Source organism: Phacochoerus africanus, chromosome 6, assembly GCF_016906955.1.
Source record: "Phacochoerus africanus isolate WHEZ1 chromosome 6, ROS_Pafr_v1, whole genome shotgun sequence".
NCBI lineage: Eukaryota > Metazoa > Chordata > Mammalia > Artiodactyla > Suidae > Phacochoerus > Phacochoerus africanus.
This window is the reverse complement of record NC_062549.1, coordinates 38,673,058-38,686,613: the sequence shown is the minus strand read 5'-3', so window position 1 is coordinate 38,686,613 and position 13,556 is coordinate 38,673,058. Positions and strand designations below refer to the sequence as shown.

Sequence of the window (13,556 nt, the reverse complement as noted above, 5' to 3'; positions counted from 1 at the left end):
GGAGTTTGCCTGAAAGGACAGGTTTGTTTTTCTGGGTGACATGAGGTTGGTTTTGTTTCTTCCAGCGTCGAAGCACAAGGATGATGACTCACATTTACTGTCGAAAGTCTTTAAATCCAAATTACAGCTGTCAAAATAAGATTAGGGCTTTCAGATATGATGAAAGGGGGGGGGGTGGTCCCCAAAATGGAGGCGTTGTGTTTTTGCCTGCTTTTGCCAAGCCCTAACTCCAAGTGAGCCTTTGGGCTGGAGCAGGCAGAAATCCCATTGTTTCCCAATTGAGTGAAATACCAGCTCTAATAATACCTTTCTCTTCTCTCTTGCTGTGATAGATGATTTCTGATTTCTACATCTGAGGCTACATAACAGCAGGAGCCATAAGGGGAGCATGTCTTTAAAGGTGTTCATTTTGCTTTAACTGCAAAGGGGAGAGGTTAAACTGTCACTGGTGTCAATAGCATGCTGTGTGGCTTGTCTACAGTTTTGAGAAGTCAGTAAAAATAAATTAATAAATAAAACCCTTTGATTTTTGCCCAGGATGATGTCAGCCACACCAGCCATGGTCTTGTCCCGTGCTCCTTGTCCAACATAACTGGATGAACGTTGTCCAAGTTCTCCGGGCTCAGGCGCTATGCCAGGGGTTTCAAGATTGCACATGAAGGAAGGCACTTAAATCTAGGTTGCCTGTGAGCCTTGGGGGAAATGCTAGGGATGGATTTGAGCACAGCCCTGGGGCTCTTAAATCCTCACTGATTTATTTCAATTGGGAAAACTGAGCAGATGCAGTTAACAGCCCTCCTAAAATTCTCCAGGAAGTAAGTGAAGCAAGCAGATTTTGTTGATTGTCAGCTACGTGCTAACATTTGCCCTCCGGCAAGGCCTTGTTTTGAGTTTGCTGTGATCTTTGGTTATAAAATTCAAAATTGCTTACTCTGCGCTATCAATTCAGCTTAGAACTCACAAACCAAAACTTAGTCACAGATACACTGACGTCATTGAAAGGATTCTGAATCTTGTATCCACGTGTGGACGGTTTCATTGGCACGCAATAAAGTGATATTATCCTTGAATTGCAGAGCTCCCCTTGTGCCTCAGCGGGTTAAGAACCCAACTCGTATCCATGGGGATGCCGGTTCAAGCCCTGGCCTCAGTGGGTTAAGGATCTGGGCTTATTGCAAGCTGTAGTGTAGGTCACAGATGTGGCTCGGATCCTGAGTTGCTGTGGCTGTGGTGTAGGCTGACAGCTGCAGCTGTCATTCAGCCCCTAGCCTGAGAACTTCCATGTGCTGCAGGTGCAGCCCTAAAAAGAAAAGAAAAGAATTGCAATGAGGGCACAATTTGGTTGGGGTCCACCCCTTCTTCATGCTTAATGCCAAGAGCTTCATGTACTGCAGTCTAGGAGAGAAGGAGGCTAATGATTATTGGGTACCTACCATTTGTCGGATGCTTTATATTATCTCATGTAACCCTGAAATAGCATGTTTTCTCCATTTAATTATGTCACCTCTATGAAAATTTAACTGTGCAGAAATCATTTATGTGATGTCACACAAGTCACCTCGCTAAAGCCAGGTCTGGCTCCAAAGGCAGTATTCTCTTCATTGTATCTGATTGCCTCCCCCTTACTCTAAGGAAACATAACTGCCCTTTATCTCCTCCTCCAAGTTTCAACTCCCTTGAGCCTACCTTTTCATATTACTTCCCTTGGCTCCTTATTATAAAATAATCTTTTCTGGAGTTCCCGTCGTGGTGCAGTGGTTAACGAATCCGATTAGGAACCATGAGGTTGCGGGTTCAGTCCTTGGCCTTGCTCAGTGGGTTAAGGATCTGGAGTTGCCCTGAGCTGTGGTATAGGTTGCAGACGTGGCTCAGATCCTGCGTTGCTGTGGCTCTGGTGTAGGCCGGCAGCTACAGCTCTGATTCGACCCCTAGCCTGGGAACCTCCATATGACGCCGGAGTGGCCCTAGAAAAGGCAAAAAGACAAAAAAAAAAATTTTTTTTCTGTGAGTGCACCTTCTGAGCACACTGTTTATTTTTATTGATGTGTAGTCAATTTACAGTGTTGTGTTAGTGTCTGGTGTACAGCGAGGTGACTCGGTTATACATACATGTTCTTTTTCATTGTAGGTTTTTATAGCATATGGAACATGGTTCCCTCTGCTATACAGTAGGATCTTGTTTACTTTATATATAGGAACACCCGACAGCCCTGTGTTTCCGGGGTGGGGTCCACTTGTCCGTTCACAAGTACTTATTGAGCACCTACAACGTGCCAGGCCCTGTGCTGGGTGCCAGGGATATGGCCCATGGCAAGGCAGCTGGTGCCTTAGCCGTCATGACAATTCTGGTGTCTACAGCTGGGGGCTGGCTCCTTGATGTCACCGTGCTCGTCTAGTAGAGCCATGTCTTTTGCTGGGGACGAGGAGAGGCACAGAGACTGGGGAAGACTTTTGTTCCCATCTCACTCATCTTCCCAGGACCCCAATTCTGATGGAGAAGATATTTTTAGGACTCTAGGAGCTTCCCTATGGGGAAGAGGGCCTATGAGACTTTGTCACTGTTCATGCAGCAGGTGAACACTTATGGGGCACCAGCTGTGTGCACAGAGACACTGGGGAATCAAAGCTGGGTCAGACCAGCTCCCATTCCAATGGGGCAGACAGATCTTTGATCAGGTCCATCCAACACTGTGGGATAAGTGCCTGAGTGCTCTGGTGGGGCGGTGTGTATAGTGCTAAGCAAGCCCAGAGGAAGGGGACTCTAAGCCTGGCCAACCTAGAGGAGGCTTCCTGGAGGAGGTGACGTCAGACGTCAGTGGCCCTGAGCGGGGCAGGGGTCACAGGGTAGAGAAGGCTTGGAAAGGTAATGGAAACTCTGAATCCAGGGCTTCTCCCATCCCCTACAGCTTTATCACCCTTCGTGCAATCCTCCCGGTGGCTGTGAGACAAAGAACTGCTGTTTTTCTAAAGAAGAAGGAATCATCCAAAAACATCTGTATTTGTTTCAAATGGAAGTGACCACTGCCAGAAAAACAACAAAGTTGTTTTGTTAGAGCCTGGCCTGTATTTATTCCTTTGTCTTTGTTTAATTAAGTTAATCCTTCTATGATTTCCTTTGGGACCGTACAGATCACTCGTGGCCGTAAATCCCCAATGTTCTAAAAACAGTATGAAAGGCTTGAGGCCAACTGGCGGGCCCACTGTTTGCGGGCCATTCTTCTGGAAAGAGAGCTGTGATCCTCCTTTTCCTACCACGCCTTGCACCCTCACGTAGTGTCCAGGGGCTTTCAGCCACTTGGAGAGGGGTCCAAGGACAGCATAAACTCTGAGATTTGTTTCAAAGAGGAATGTGAGCCTCGCAGACTCGGCTGATAAAGGGAGAGGCTGACTCCTGTGTCTGGGGACCTTCCCCTCGGATGTTTCAGTGGCTCTCCACCTGGCTGCACATGAATTATCTGAGAGCTGTAGTGAACACTGCTGCCTGCATCCCACCCCCAGCTCTCTGATTTAAGGGGAGTGGGGGAGGGCTGGGCATCAAGAGTTTCTAAAGATCCCCAGGTGAGTTGAAGGGCAGCGGAGGCTGTGAACTGCGGCTCTGGTAGACGGGACCCTGCGGTGATTCACAGCTGTCTGTCCCCGCAGGAATAAGCAGCTCATTGCCTCCGTACTTACCCTGTCGGGGAAAGTCTTTGGGACAAAAAAAACCAGTTAATTGCTTCAAGATCCTAATTCACTGCTTTGGCAAAGCTACTTTCAAAGGGGTTCTTTCGTAATTTGTTTTGTTATTATAAAAGCTCTTGTTATAAACTCTTGTTAGAAAATTTGAAAACAGATCATTATAAAAGCAAAAAAAAAAAAAATTAACCCCCCACCAGTCCTTCATAACTATTGATAGGCAAGGTTCCTGCTGGACACAGAGGAGGCAAAGCAGCAGCAGGAGCTGAGAAGGGGGACCCAGGTGGAGGAGTGCCCCCCTCCGCCACCCTTACCCCCCCACACACACCCCCAGCCCTGAACCTTTGGAGATGGAATTAGGATTTGGGCGGTGGGTTGTTCCAGGGTACTGGGTTGTCATTTTCCAGCCATCAGGACTTCGTGCAGGGATGCCCGCCTCCTTGATTAGGGAGCTTAAAGCCTAGCAAGGGAGATAAAGTAAATAATCACTGCATATATGCCTATGTCATAAACACTGGTATGTGCCGGGGGCGGGGAGAGTGCAGGGGTGCATGCATATGCACTGACAGCCGATGGGTGAGGCCAAAAGCTCTAAAGCACAGTGGAAGGTCCTCATGTCAAGAGGTTCATTTTCCTAACCACATGCAAGCAAACCAAAGCTGCTTTGGCATGGAATTCAGAAAAGTAGCACTACTTCCAAGCCAAACAGTGCTTTGCATTTATCTGTACTAGAAGTCCTTTAAATTTCCCAGAGCTCAAAGAAACCAAGAGGCAACCAGAGGTATCCTTCCAAAGCACAGCTCAGGTGAAATGATCCATCTTCCTTTTCAAGGCTTTTCCCTTGAGTGGTCTTCACTGCCTGCCCAAACGGAGTCCAGGCCAGCTGCCATCTGGTGTCAGTTGTCCTGCCGATGTTCCTTCCCGCTATTTCCCGTACAATTCCTGGAGTAGAATTCAGCTACCACGCCTGTCCTGCTTCCCTCGGGCTTCTGCACATTGACTGCCACTGTTTCCTCAGCCCCCCCTGGGGGCCATTTCCTTTTCTCTCTTCTCCCCCACTTGCCAGCCAGCCTTTTCTGATCGATCCAGCCTTGGCTGGGAATAATCCATCCCCATTCTGAACTCCCATTCTATTGTCAGCACCTCTCTATGCATTTCTATCATCTTCTCGTTTGTATTTTGGTTATTTAGGGTGCATCTGATACCTGCTCTGGCCTTCCCAGTCCTCAGATGGGGCTGGTTTCTTCTACCTCATGACCTTTTAGTCAGAAACACTCTTTTGTGTGTTTGTGTGTGTGTGTATACATACATATATATATATATACACATATCCATATGTGTGTGTGTGTGTTTAGTTACGTTTGAGGTCTGATGTTTTTAGTTGCAGGTGGACCACATAGTGATTCAATATTTTACATTGTCATTATCGACATTATGAAATATTCATCACAATAAGTCATCATCTGTCGCCATACAAACTTGTTCCAGTATTATTAATTATATTCCCTGTGTGTACATTACATCCCTGTGACTTACTTGTTTTACAGCTGGAAGTTTGTACCTCTTAATCCCTTTCACGTATTTAATCCATACTCCCAACCCATCCCCTCTGGTAACCACCTGTTTGTTCTCTGTATCTTTGAGTCTGTTTCTGTTGTGTTTTTCATTTGTTTTCTTTTTTATTTTATTTTTTTTTTGTCTTTTTGCTATTTCTTGGGCCGCTCCCGCGGCATATGGAGGTTCCCAGGCTAGGGGTCCAATCAGAGCTGTAGCCACCGGCCTACACCAGAGCCACAACAACACGGGATCCGAGCCGCGTCTGCAACCTACACCACAGCTCACGGCAACGCCGGATCGTTAACCCACTGAGCAAGGGCAGGGACCGAACCCGCAACCTCATGGTTCCTAGTCAGATTCGTTAACCACTGTGCCACGACGGGAACTCCTTGTTTTCTTTTTTAGATTCTACATATAAGTGAGGCCATATGGGGAATAAGTGAGGCCCCATGCTACTTCACTTAGCATAATGCTCTAAAGATTCATCCATGTTGTCACAAATGGCAAAATTTCATTCTTTTTCATGGCTGAGTAATATTTCATTAACTATATGTTGCATATCTTCTATTTTTTTTTTCTTTTTATGGCTGAACCTGCAGCATATGGAAGTTTCCGGGCTAGAGGTGGAATCAGAGCTGCAGCTGCAGGCCTAAACCATAGCCACAGCAACACCAGTTCCTAGTGACAGCTGTGACCTATGCCAAAGCTTGCAGCAATGCTGGATCCTTAACCCACTGAGTGAGGCCAGGAATCAAACCCACATCCTCATGGAGACTATGTTGTGTTCTTAACCCACTGAGCCATAATACAAACTCCATGTAGTGTATCTTCTTTATCCATTCATCTTTTGTTGGGCACTTAGGTTGCTTTTATATCTTGGCTATTGTAAATAATGCTGCAGTGAACATAGGGATACATGTATCTTTTTGAATTAGTGTTTTCATTTTCTTCAGATAAACTCCGCTTCTGGGTTTTTATCAGAAAGGCACATAAGTAACCCTTAGAATACAAGCTGTGTGATGGCAGGAGCCCTTTTTATCTGTTTGGTTCACCACTGTATCCCCAGGGCCTGGGACAAAGAAGGTGCTTCATTTATTCAGTAAATGAAGAGTATTCTATGATTCAGATTTTTCTTAGATCTCTGGCTTGGGCTTGTAACTAACTGTACATTTTGTCCTCCTTTAATTATTCACTGTGATGAGCTGAAGTTTTCTCTGGTTATTTCCATTTTCCTTATATCCGGATCCATGGGAAATCTCCATTGGAATTCTCAATTGGAAATATCAGATAGAAATACACTGGTAAGAGATAAATTTGCATCTATAATTTTTTCATCTGCTTTATTGATTTAGGAAAGAAAATAATTCTTGTTGCATTTTAAAACCAGAGTCCTTATTTGTGGAGACTTAGACTTAAACATTTTTTAATCTTATAATGTGGCTTTTATTTTTATTATTATTTTTAATAGTTATTTCCCCTATACAATTTTTTTCTACTGTACAGCATGGTGACCCAGTTACACATACATGTACACATTCTATTTTCATACGTTATCATGCCCCATCATAAGTGACTAGACATAGTTCCCAGTGCTACCCAGCAGGATCTCATTGCTAATCCATTCCAAAAGCTTTTTTTTTTTTTTTTTAAATTACTGCATTTGATAGAGGTGGTGAATAAATCAGCTTTTATCTTTTTATCAGTTTGATTTTTATACATATCTAAAAGCATAAAACTATAAAACTCAAGGACCCAGAATATTACATTAAAATGTAGCCATTGGATTCAAGAATTAATCAAGCTTTGTAATGAATTGAGTTTTTACCATATGTCATAGTGGTAACTTTTAACCAGAGGAAAAAAAAATTAATATATTCAATCCCTTTAATGCTGTCTGATTTTCTCCCAACTTCAATGGTAAAGTCACTGAAAGAGCTAATTATGAAACCAAGCCATTCTCTTTGCTGAGAAATAATGTCATCATGTCAGCCTGTTTCTTCAAAGGAGAGACTGAGTCGGTGATGGATTAAAAATGCCTTTAACCTTTTCATCCTCTGATATATTCTTAGTTCCACAGCAGTAAATGCCTTCCTATGGATATATTCTTATATTGCATTTGCATAAATAGCCAGGGCTTTGTACTTTGTAGACACATCATAAATATTTGACCAAAGTAGGACTGTTAATAGCCATATATTCATTTCTCCCTAGTAATCTTTGTTACCTCTACCTAACTTCCTTTGGCTCCTTATTTTCCACACTAATTAATGGGATGAGAAAATAGAGTGCAAAGAGGATTTTCAAAGGTCCTTCTGAAAGAGAAATGGAATGAGGAAAAGTAGGTCCCAAAGGACTGATGCAGACTTGAGAATTAGGGCTCCTCCAGAGACCTGCCATGTTTTTGGTGGAGGAGCAGGTCTTTTCACTGTGCTCTCAGCTTCCCCATCTGCAAAATGTCAAAGACAGCACTGAGTTATCTCTTGTAAATTGGTGAGACTCTGATTACAAAGCCTGTTCATTCTCAGAGAATATGAATGGTGCTTGACGCAGACAAGAGCAGATGCTGCTCAGTATCACTTTTAGTCCTCAAGACCCATCCAGATGTTTCCAGATCACATTCATTGGTGTGGGAAAGACACAAATTGATGTTAATTTTAAATTATTTAGCGAGGTGAATAATTCCAACTTTGAAAAAGATATTTTTAAATATACATGGAAACTCACCCAAATATTAACAGGGGTGGCTTCTGGGTGGTAGGACTGCAGGTGAGGGGATTACAGGTGGATTTTCTTTTCTTTTCTTTCTTTTTTTTTTTTAAGAAATTTATTTATTTATTTATTTATTTTGGGGGGGGGTCTTTTTGCTATTTCTTGGGCCACTCCCGCAGCATATGGAGATTCCCAGGCTAGGAGTCCAATTGGAGCTGTAGCCACCGGCCTACGCCAGAGCCACAGCAACGCGGGATCCGAGCCGCGTCTGCAACCTGCACCACAGCTCACGGCAACGCCGGATCGTTAACCCACTGAGCAAGGGCAGGGACCGAACCCTCAACCTCATGGTTCCTAGTCGGATTCGTTAACCACTGCGCCACGACGGGAACTCCGGATTTTCTTTTCTTTCTAATTCTTCTTTTTTTTTTTTTTAATATTTTCCAAATTTTCCACTATGACCCTATAATACTATCCGTGTTTTTAAGTTATTTTGACAAGGGCTGTAGAGTTGAGTTGCTGGTCGATGGCCCTGTGCCAAGGGTCACCTCCTTCTGAGCCTGTTCTAACGAGACAGCTTTGCCCCAGTCCAGGATCTGTGCGCGGCAGAGGACCACGGCTGCGAGCAACTCTGCGTGAACCTGCTGGGCTCCTTTGTGTGCCAGTGCTACGGCGGCTACACCCTGGCCGAGGACGGGAAACGGTGCGTGGGTGAGTAGCCATCCAGTCCTGCTTCGTGAGGAGGGAGGGGAGCCTCGCCCCCCCCCTGTAGCCTTTGCACTTCTTGGAGCTTTGATACAATGCTCCAAGTTCTCAGAATTTGAACTTTGAAGGCTTCGGTTGTGGCTGAGGTTAGCATTTTCTCATTCTGGGGCCGCAGCAAAAGACATGTTTATGATCATCTCTGTCAATGTAATAGCCTGTTACCGATTGCCTTGGAAAGGACTGCGTGGATTTTCGTTTGATTCGGAGGGTGTATGTGGGATGGCCTGACTGCAGTATAGCTCGAGTGTTGTATTTGACGTTCCTTGGGTGGTGGGCGAGGTTGCCGAGTAGCGCCTCTGAGATGGAGGTGGCCTGCCTTCAAAGTCCAGATCTGCAGTTCAGTGACAGGTCCCGGTGACTGCCAGGTGTGAGAGTCCAGCAGGATGTAAGAAGACACCATAGTCAGAGAAAGCAAACAGCAGCCTCAAATGCTGCTGCTGCTCCGAATAAGACGTCTAAAGGAAATTATAGGTTCTGCTTGGAATCAGCTGAAGGCTTCCCACTTGGGTGATTCCATATTGCTCCAGCCCGGGGTGGGGTGCGGGGGCAGCATTTAATTTCTTCAGTGATGGGCAGTGGTTCTCCTCTGCACGTGCAGGGCAGGCCTGCGAACCCCAGAGATGCTGTGGCACCTCCCAGTTTGTCTGCAAAGCCCTTTAAACTTGCATAGCCTCATTGGTCTTTCCACCAACAACCAGTGTCTGGCAGATAGTAGGTGTTCAGTTAACTCTGCTGGGTGGCTGCTTATGAGGCAGAACATCTGGAAAGAAAGGAAAAGGGCTTGACTGACATCAGAACTGAAACCTGCATTTTCTAACTTGAAATCCTGCATTTCCCTTTCTGTGTTCCCTTATTTTCAGGGGACCTGTTCTGTCTTGCTTCCCACAAACAGAGAGTGATTTTTTTTTTCCACACAGAGCTTATACTTTTCAGCATGCCCTGATTCTTGGCTAAGGATATAGAAGGAAAAAGTAACAAAACAAAAAATGTAGGTGGTGGCCTGTACCTTGCAGGTGATGATGAGAATCAAGTGGGTTTGCTGGTTGCTTTTTACACATTGATGGAGGTGAAAACGGCCCTCATCAGAAGTCTACACATGGAATTGATTGCCTAAGCCTCAGCAGTATTCTTTCCCCCTTATTCTGTCAGTGGTGACTGTGATAGGTAGCAGGGTACCACATTCACCAGCACTGGCAGAAAAGAAGCCAGTGTGGAAACACTGGCTCTTTTTTTTTTTTTTTCTTATGCATAATTAATTTTTTTTCTTATATAATTCTTTTATTTATTTATTTATTTTGGTCTTTTGTCTTTTTAGAGCCGCACCCACGGCATATGGAGGTTCCCAGGCTAGGGTGGGGGTCTAATTGGAGCTGCAACTGCCAGCCTACACCACAGCCACAGTACCACTAGATCTGAGCTGCGTCTGCGACCTACACCACAACTCATGGCAACACCGGATCCTTGACCCACTGAGCAAGGCCAGGGATCAAACTTGCAACCTCATGGTTCCTAGTCGGATTCGTTTCCTCTGCGCCATGATGGGAACTCCTCTTTTATATTCTTATAATTCTTTTTTCTTATGTATAACTAATTTTTATTATGCAAGTAACCTCTTTTCATTGAGGAACTTCATCAGATGAGAAAATCACTCATAATAACTTGTATTTTCTGCCAGAGCTTTTCCCATGTAAATATCTACTTCACAACATTTTGTTAAAATGTTTAACAAAGTGAGGTCCTGCCCTGTTTTGTTTCACATATATATTTTCCCCTTACCAGTTGTTAAATGAGTAGAAACTTTGGGTGCCGTTGGGTCAGAAGGAAATCAGACCATTGGAGGTAAAGCCAGTGGATGACCTTTGGGAAACAGGGTGATGGTGTCTGGTTAATTAGAATCAGGGAAGGAACAGGGAGGGCCCAGAGCTTGTGTGAATGACAGGAAGTCAATGGGGCAGGAGCCACAGGGGCCATGGCTGTGGCAGGAGGCCTGCCTTGGCCCTTGGAAAACGGGAGGGCAGTGAGGAGTCCCATTCTCTGGGTGTCGCCAAGTAGTTCCCTAATTGTCCTCCACAGTGAAGAGCCTTTGAGTCTCTGAGGGTTTTACCGTAACTTCAGGGTTTGACATTTACTAAAGAGCAGCAGGCATGAAGAGATGCTGTGGTTGCCAGGGAGCTGTTGTGGGCTGTTTCTTAGAGATGTGCATTTCTCTTGCTGCTGCTATCAGCGTGTAAGAATGTCTGCCTTCCTCAGAGGGGAGTTCAAGCAGAAGAATGGGAAAATGAGAGCGACTCTGTGTGACCCCGGGGCCTCATCCATTAGACATTCTTATTCTCATCCTCTTCAGCCAAGTGCCTTGACCTCTTAGAGTGAGATGGTTAAGTGGTGGTGGACCTCTGTTGCCAGTTGCCTTGGTTAAGAGGACTGAGCAAATTTCTGAAACATCAGTTGCTCCTCCATGGGGCTGTACTGAGTGCAAAGCAGATGATGGAGATAATGAGGCCCCAGAAGGTCGGGACATCCTCATGGTTGGGCCGGGGGTCGGGGGGGAAGATCTGGTGAGGAAGGAAGGGTAGCAGTTGGACACATGTCTAAGTCAAGGGAAGACGTGAAGGGCAGTGATGGTGCAGAGGTGGCCATGCTCTCAGAGCCAGAAGGCTGAGACTGGGCTGGGAGGAGCAGGTGGAGAGCAGGCAGATAGGCGGGGGGAGATGATCACTGTGAGAAGCCACCAAGTTGAACTATAGTGGCAGCCTGGCCTGAAGACATCCATCTGAAGGGACCTGTTAAAGATGGAGACTCTGGGAGTTCCCGTCGTGGCGCAGTGGTTAATGAATCCGACTAGGAACCATGAGGTGGGGGGTTCGATCCCCGGTCTTGCTCAGTAGGTAAAGGATCTGGTGTTACCATGAGCTGTGATGTAGGTCGCAGACACAGCTCGGATCCTGCGTTGTTGTGGCTCTGGTGTAGGCTGGAGGCTACAGCTTCGATTTGACCCCTGGCCTGGGAACCTCCATATGCCACAGAAGTGGCCCTAGAAAAGGCAAAAAGACAAAAAAAAAAAAAAGATGGAGACTCTGGGTGTCAGAATTAGCACAGAAAGTTTAGAGGAGAAGCAGAGCTTGGTCAGGATGCTGAAAGCGTTCCGTGAACCTCTGGTCTGGGTAGTCTGTATGTAGATGGGTGGGGAACAGTGGGACTATGGGGACCATGATCCCAGTTAATCCAGGAGGATCCCAGTTTATGTCTGTTGGCTCAGTTATCAGGAGCACTCCCTTTCACTTTCAAGGGCGTACCAGTCTGCATGAGAAATTGTAGGCTCGCCCAAGGTATGGCCAGTCTGACTTAAACAGTTGAGGCGATCAGCTCTCTTAAAGCAGAGAATTCCTGCAGATGCAGAGTTGAAGACATCACATGGAACCAGGGCGTTCAGGGCTTTGAAAACCAGGCTCAAGAGTCTGGACTTTGTCTCTGAAAAGAGACCCTAAAGGGTTTCTAATTGGGACTGATAAAGGCAAAGCCTCATTTTGGGAAACAATCTCGTGGTGAAGGGCAGGATGGTTTCCAAGAGGAAGATGGGGAGGGATGGAAAGACCAGGTAGGAGACAATAGTGGTCCTCTGATGAGGGGTGACAGGAGCCAGGATTTGAGGAGCAACTGTAGAAATGGAGAGAGTGGGGTGGAGGGATGAAGGGAGGTGCCGTGAATAAAGAGGAGGGGGACGTCACAATCGGCTCTGGAGTTTGAGTCTCCATGATGCTGAGAGTGATGGCGACCATGAGGAAAGAGTGAGGGGAACAGATTTTTAGAAAAGAGGATGAGTAGTTTTAGACAAAATGGGCTAAAGCTGCGATGGGACACCAACAAGGAGCAGAGGCGGGAGTTCCCGTTGTGGTGCAGTGGAAACGAATCCGACTAGGAACCAAGAGGTTGCTGGTTTGATCCCTGGCCTTGCTCATTGGGTTAAGGATCTGGCATTGTCGTGAGCTGTGGTGTAGGTCACAGACGAGGCTCGGAGCCTGTGTTGCTGTGGTTGTGGCTGTGGCCAGCAGCTGTAGCTCCGATTTGACCCCTAGCCTGGGAACCTCCATATGCCATGGGTTCAGCTGTAACAAGCAAAAAAAAAAAAAAAAGAAAAAAAAAGGGGAGGCAGCACAAACACCACTTGGAGCGGTTAGAGGTTAGATCTAGATCTGTTCATGCAGATTGGAAGCAGCACTGTACCTTTCCTTCTAAGTTTTAGTTTGCATTTCAGATGTTCACTTATATATTTGCTTGGAAAACATCTGCAGGAAGACCTTGGCTTAAATCCCAGTTATGGTACTTGCTAATCATGTGTCATTTTATTTGGAAACCTCAGTGTTCTCATCTATAACACAGAGTAATCATACCTGCATCATAGAGTATGTGGGATTCAATTAGAGCATGAATAAAATTCCTGATAGACATTAGGCAGTTGTTGTTTGTGTTATTATTACCAGCCCATCTCATCATCACCATCATCTGCTGGAGGCCACGAAGTGTGGGGTTAGGTGAGAATAAGCTGTAGCCACCTGGGGTGAGGGGTGGGGAGCAGGAGGGAGATGTCAGGGGGGAGGCAGGAAGAATACCCATGAAAGAAGAGCCTCAAGTGGGGGTGGAAGAGCTGGGGAGAGGTGGGTGAGAGAATCAGAAGTCATGGAATATGATAGGACAGAGAATTTCTAGGCCAGGTCAGTATTTTTTTTCCATTTTTTTTAATTACTCAAATGAATTTATCACATCTGTAGTTGTATAATGATCATAACAATCTGATTTCACAGGATTTCCATACAGCCCAGGCACATCCCCCCACCCCGCAAACTGTCTCCTCC

General features: G+C 45.7%; 1 protein-coding gene across 3 annotated transcripts in view; it reads left to right on the top strand.

Annotated features, from left to right (window-relative positions):
- MATN2 (matrilin 2) overlaps nucleotides 1–13,556 on the top strand; it is a 170,962-nt gene that overhangs the window by 87,273 nt on the left and 70,133 nt on the right. For all 3 annotated transcript variants that reach the window (XM_047783552.1, XM_047783551.1, XM_047783553.1), the window contains exon 5: nucleotides 8,530–8,652. In XM_047783552.1, coding sequence (XP_047639508.1) covers nucleotides 8,530–8,652 — 123 coding nt within the window. The remainder of the gene's footprint in view (nucleotides 1–8,529; nucleotides 8,653–13,556) is intronic.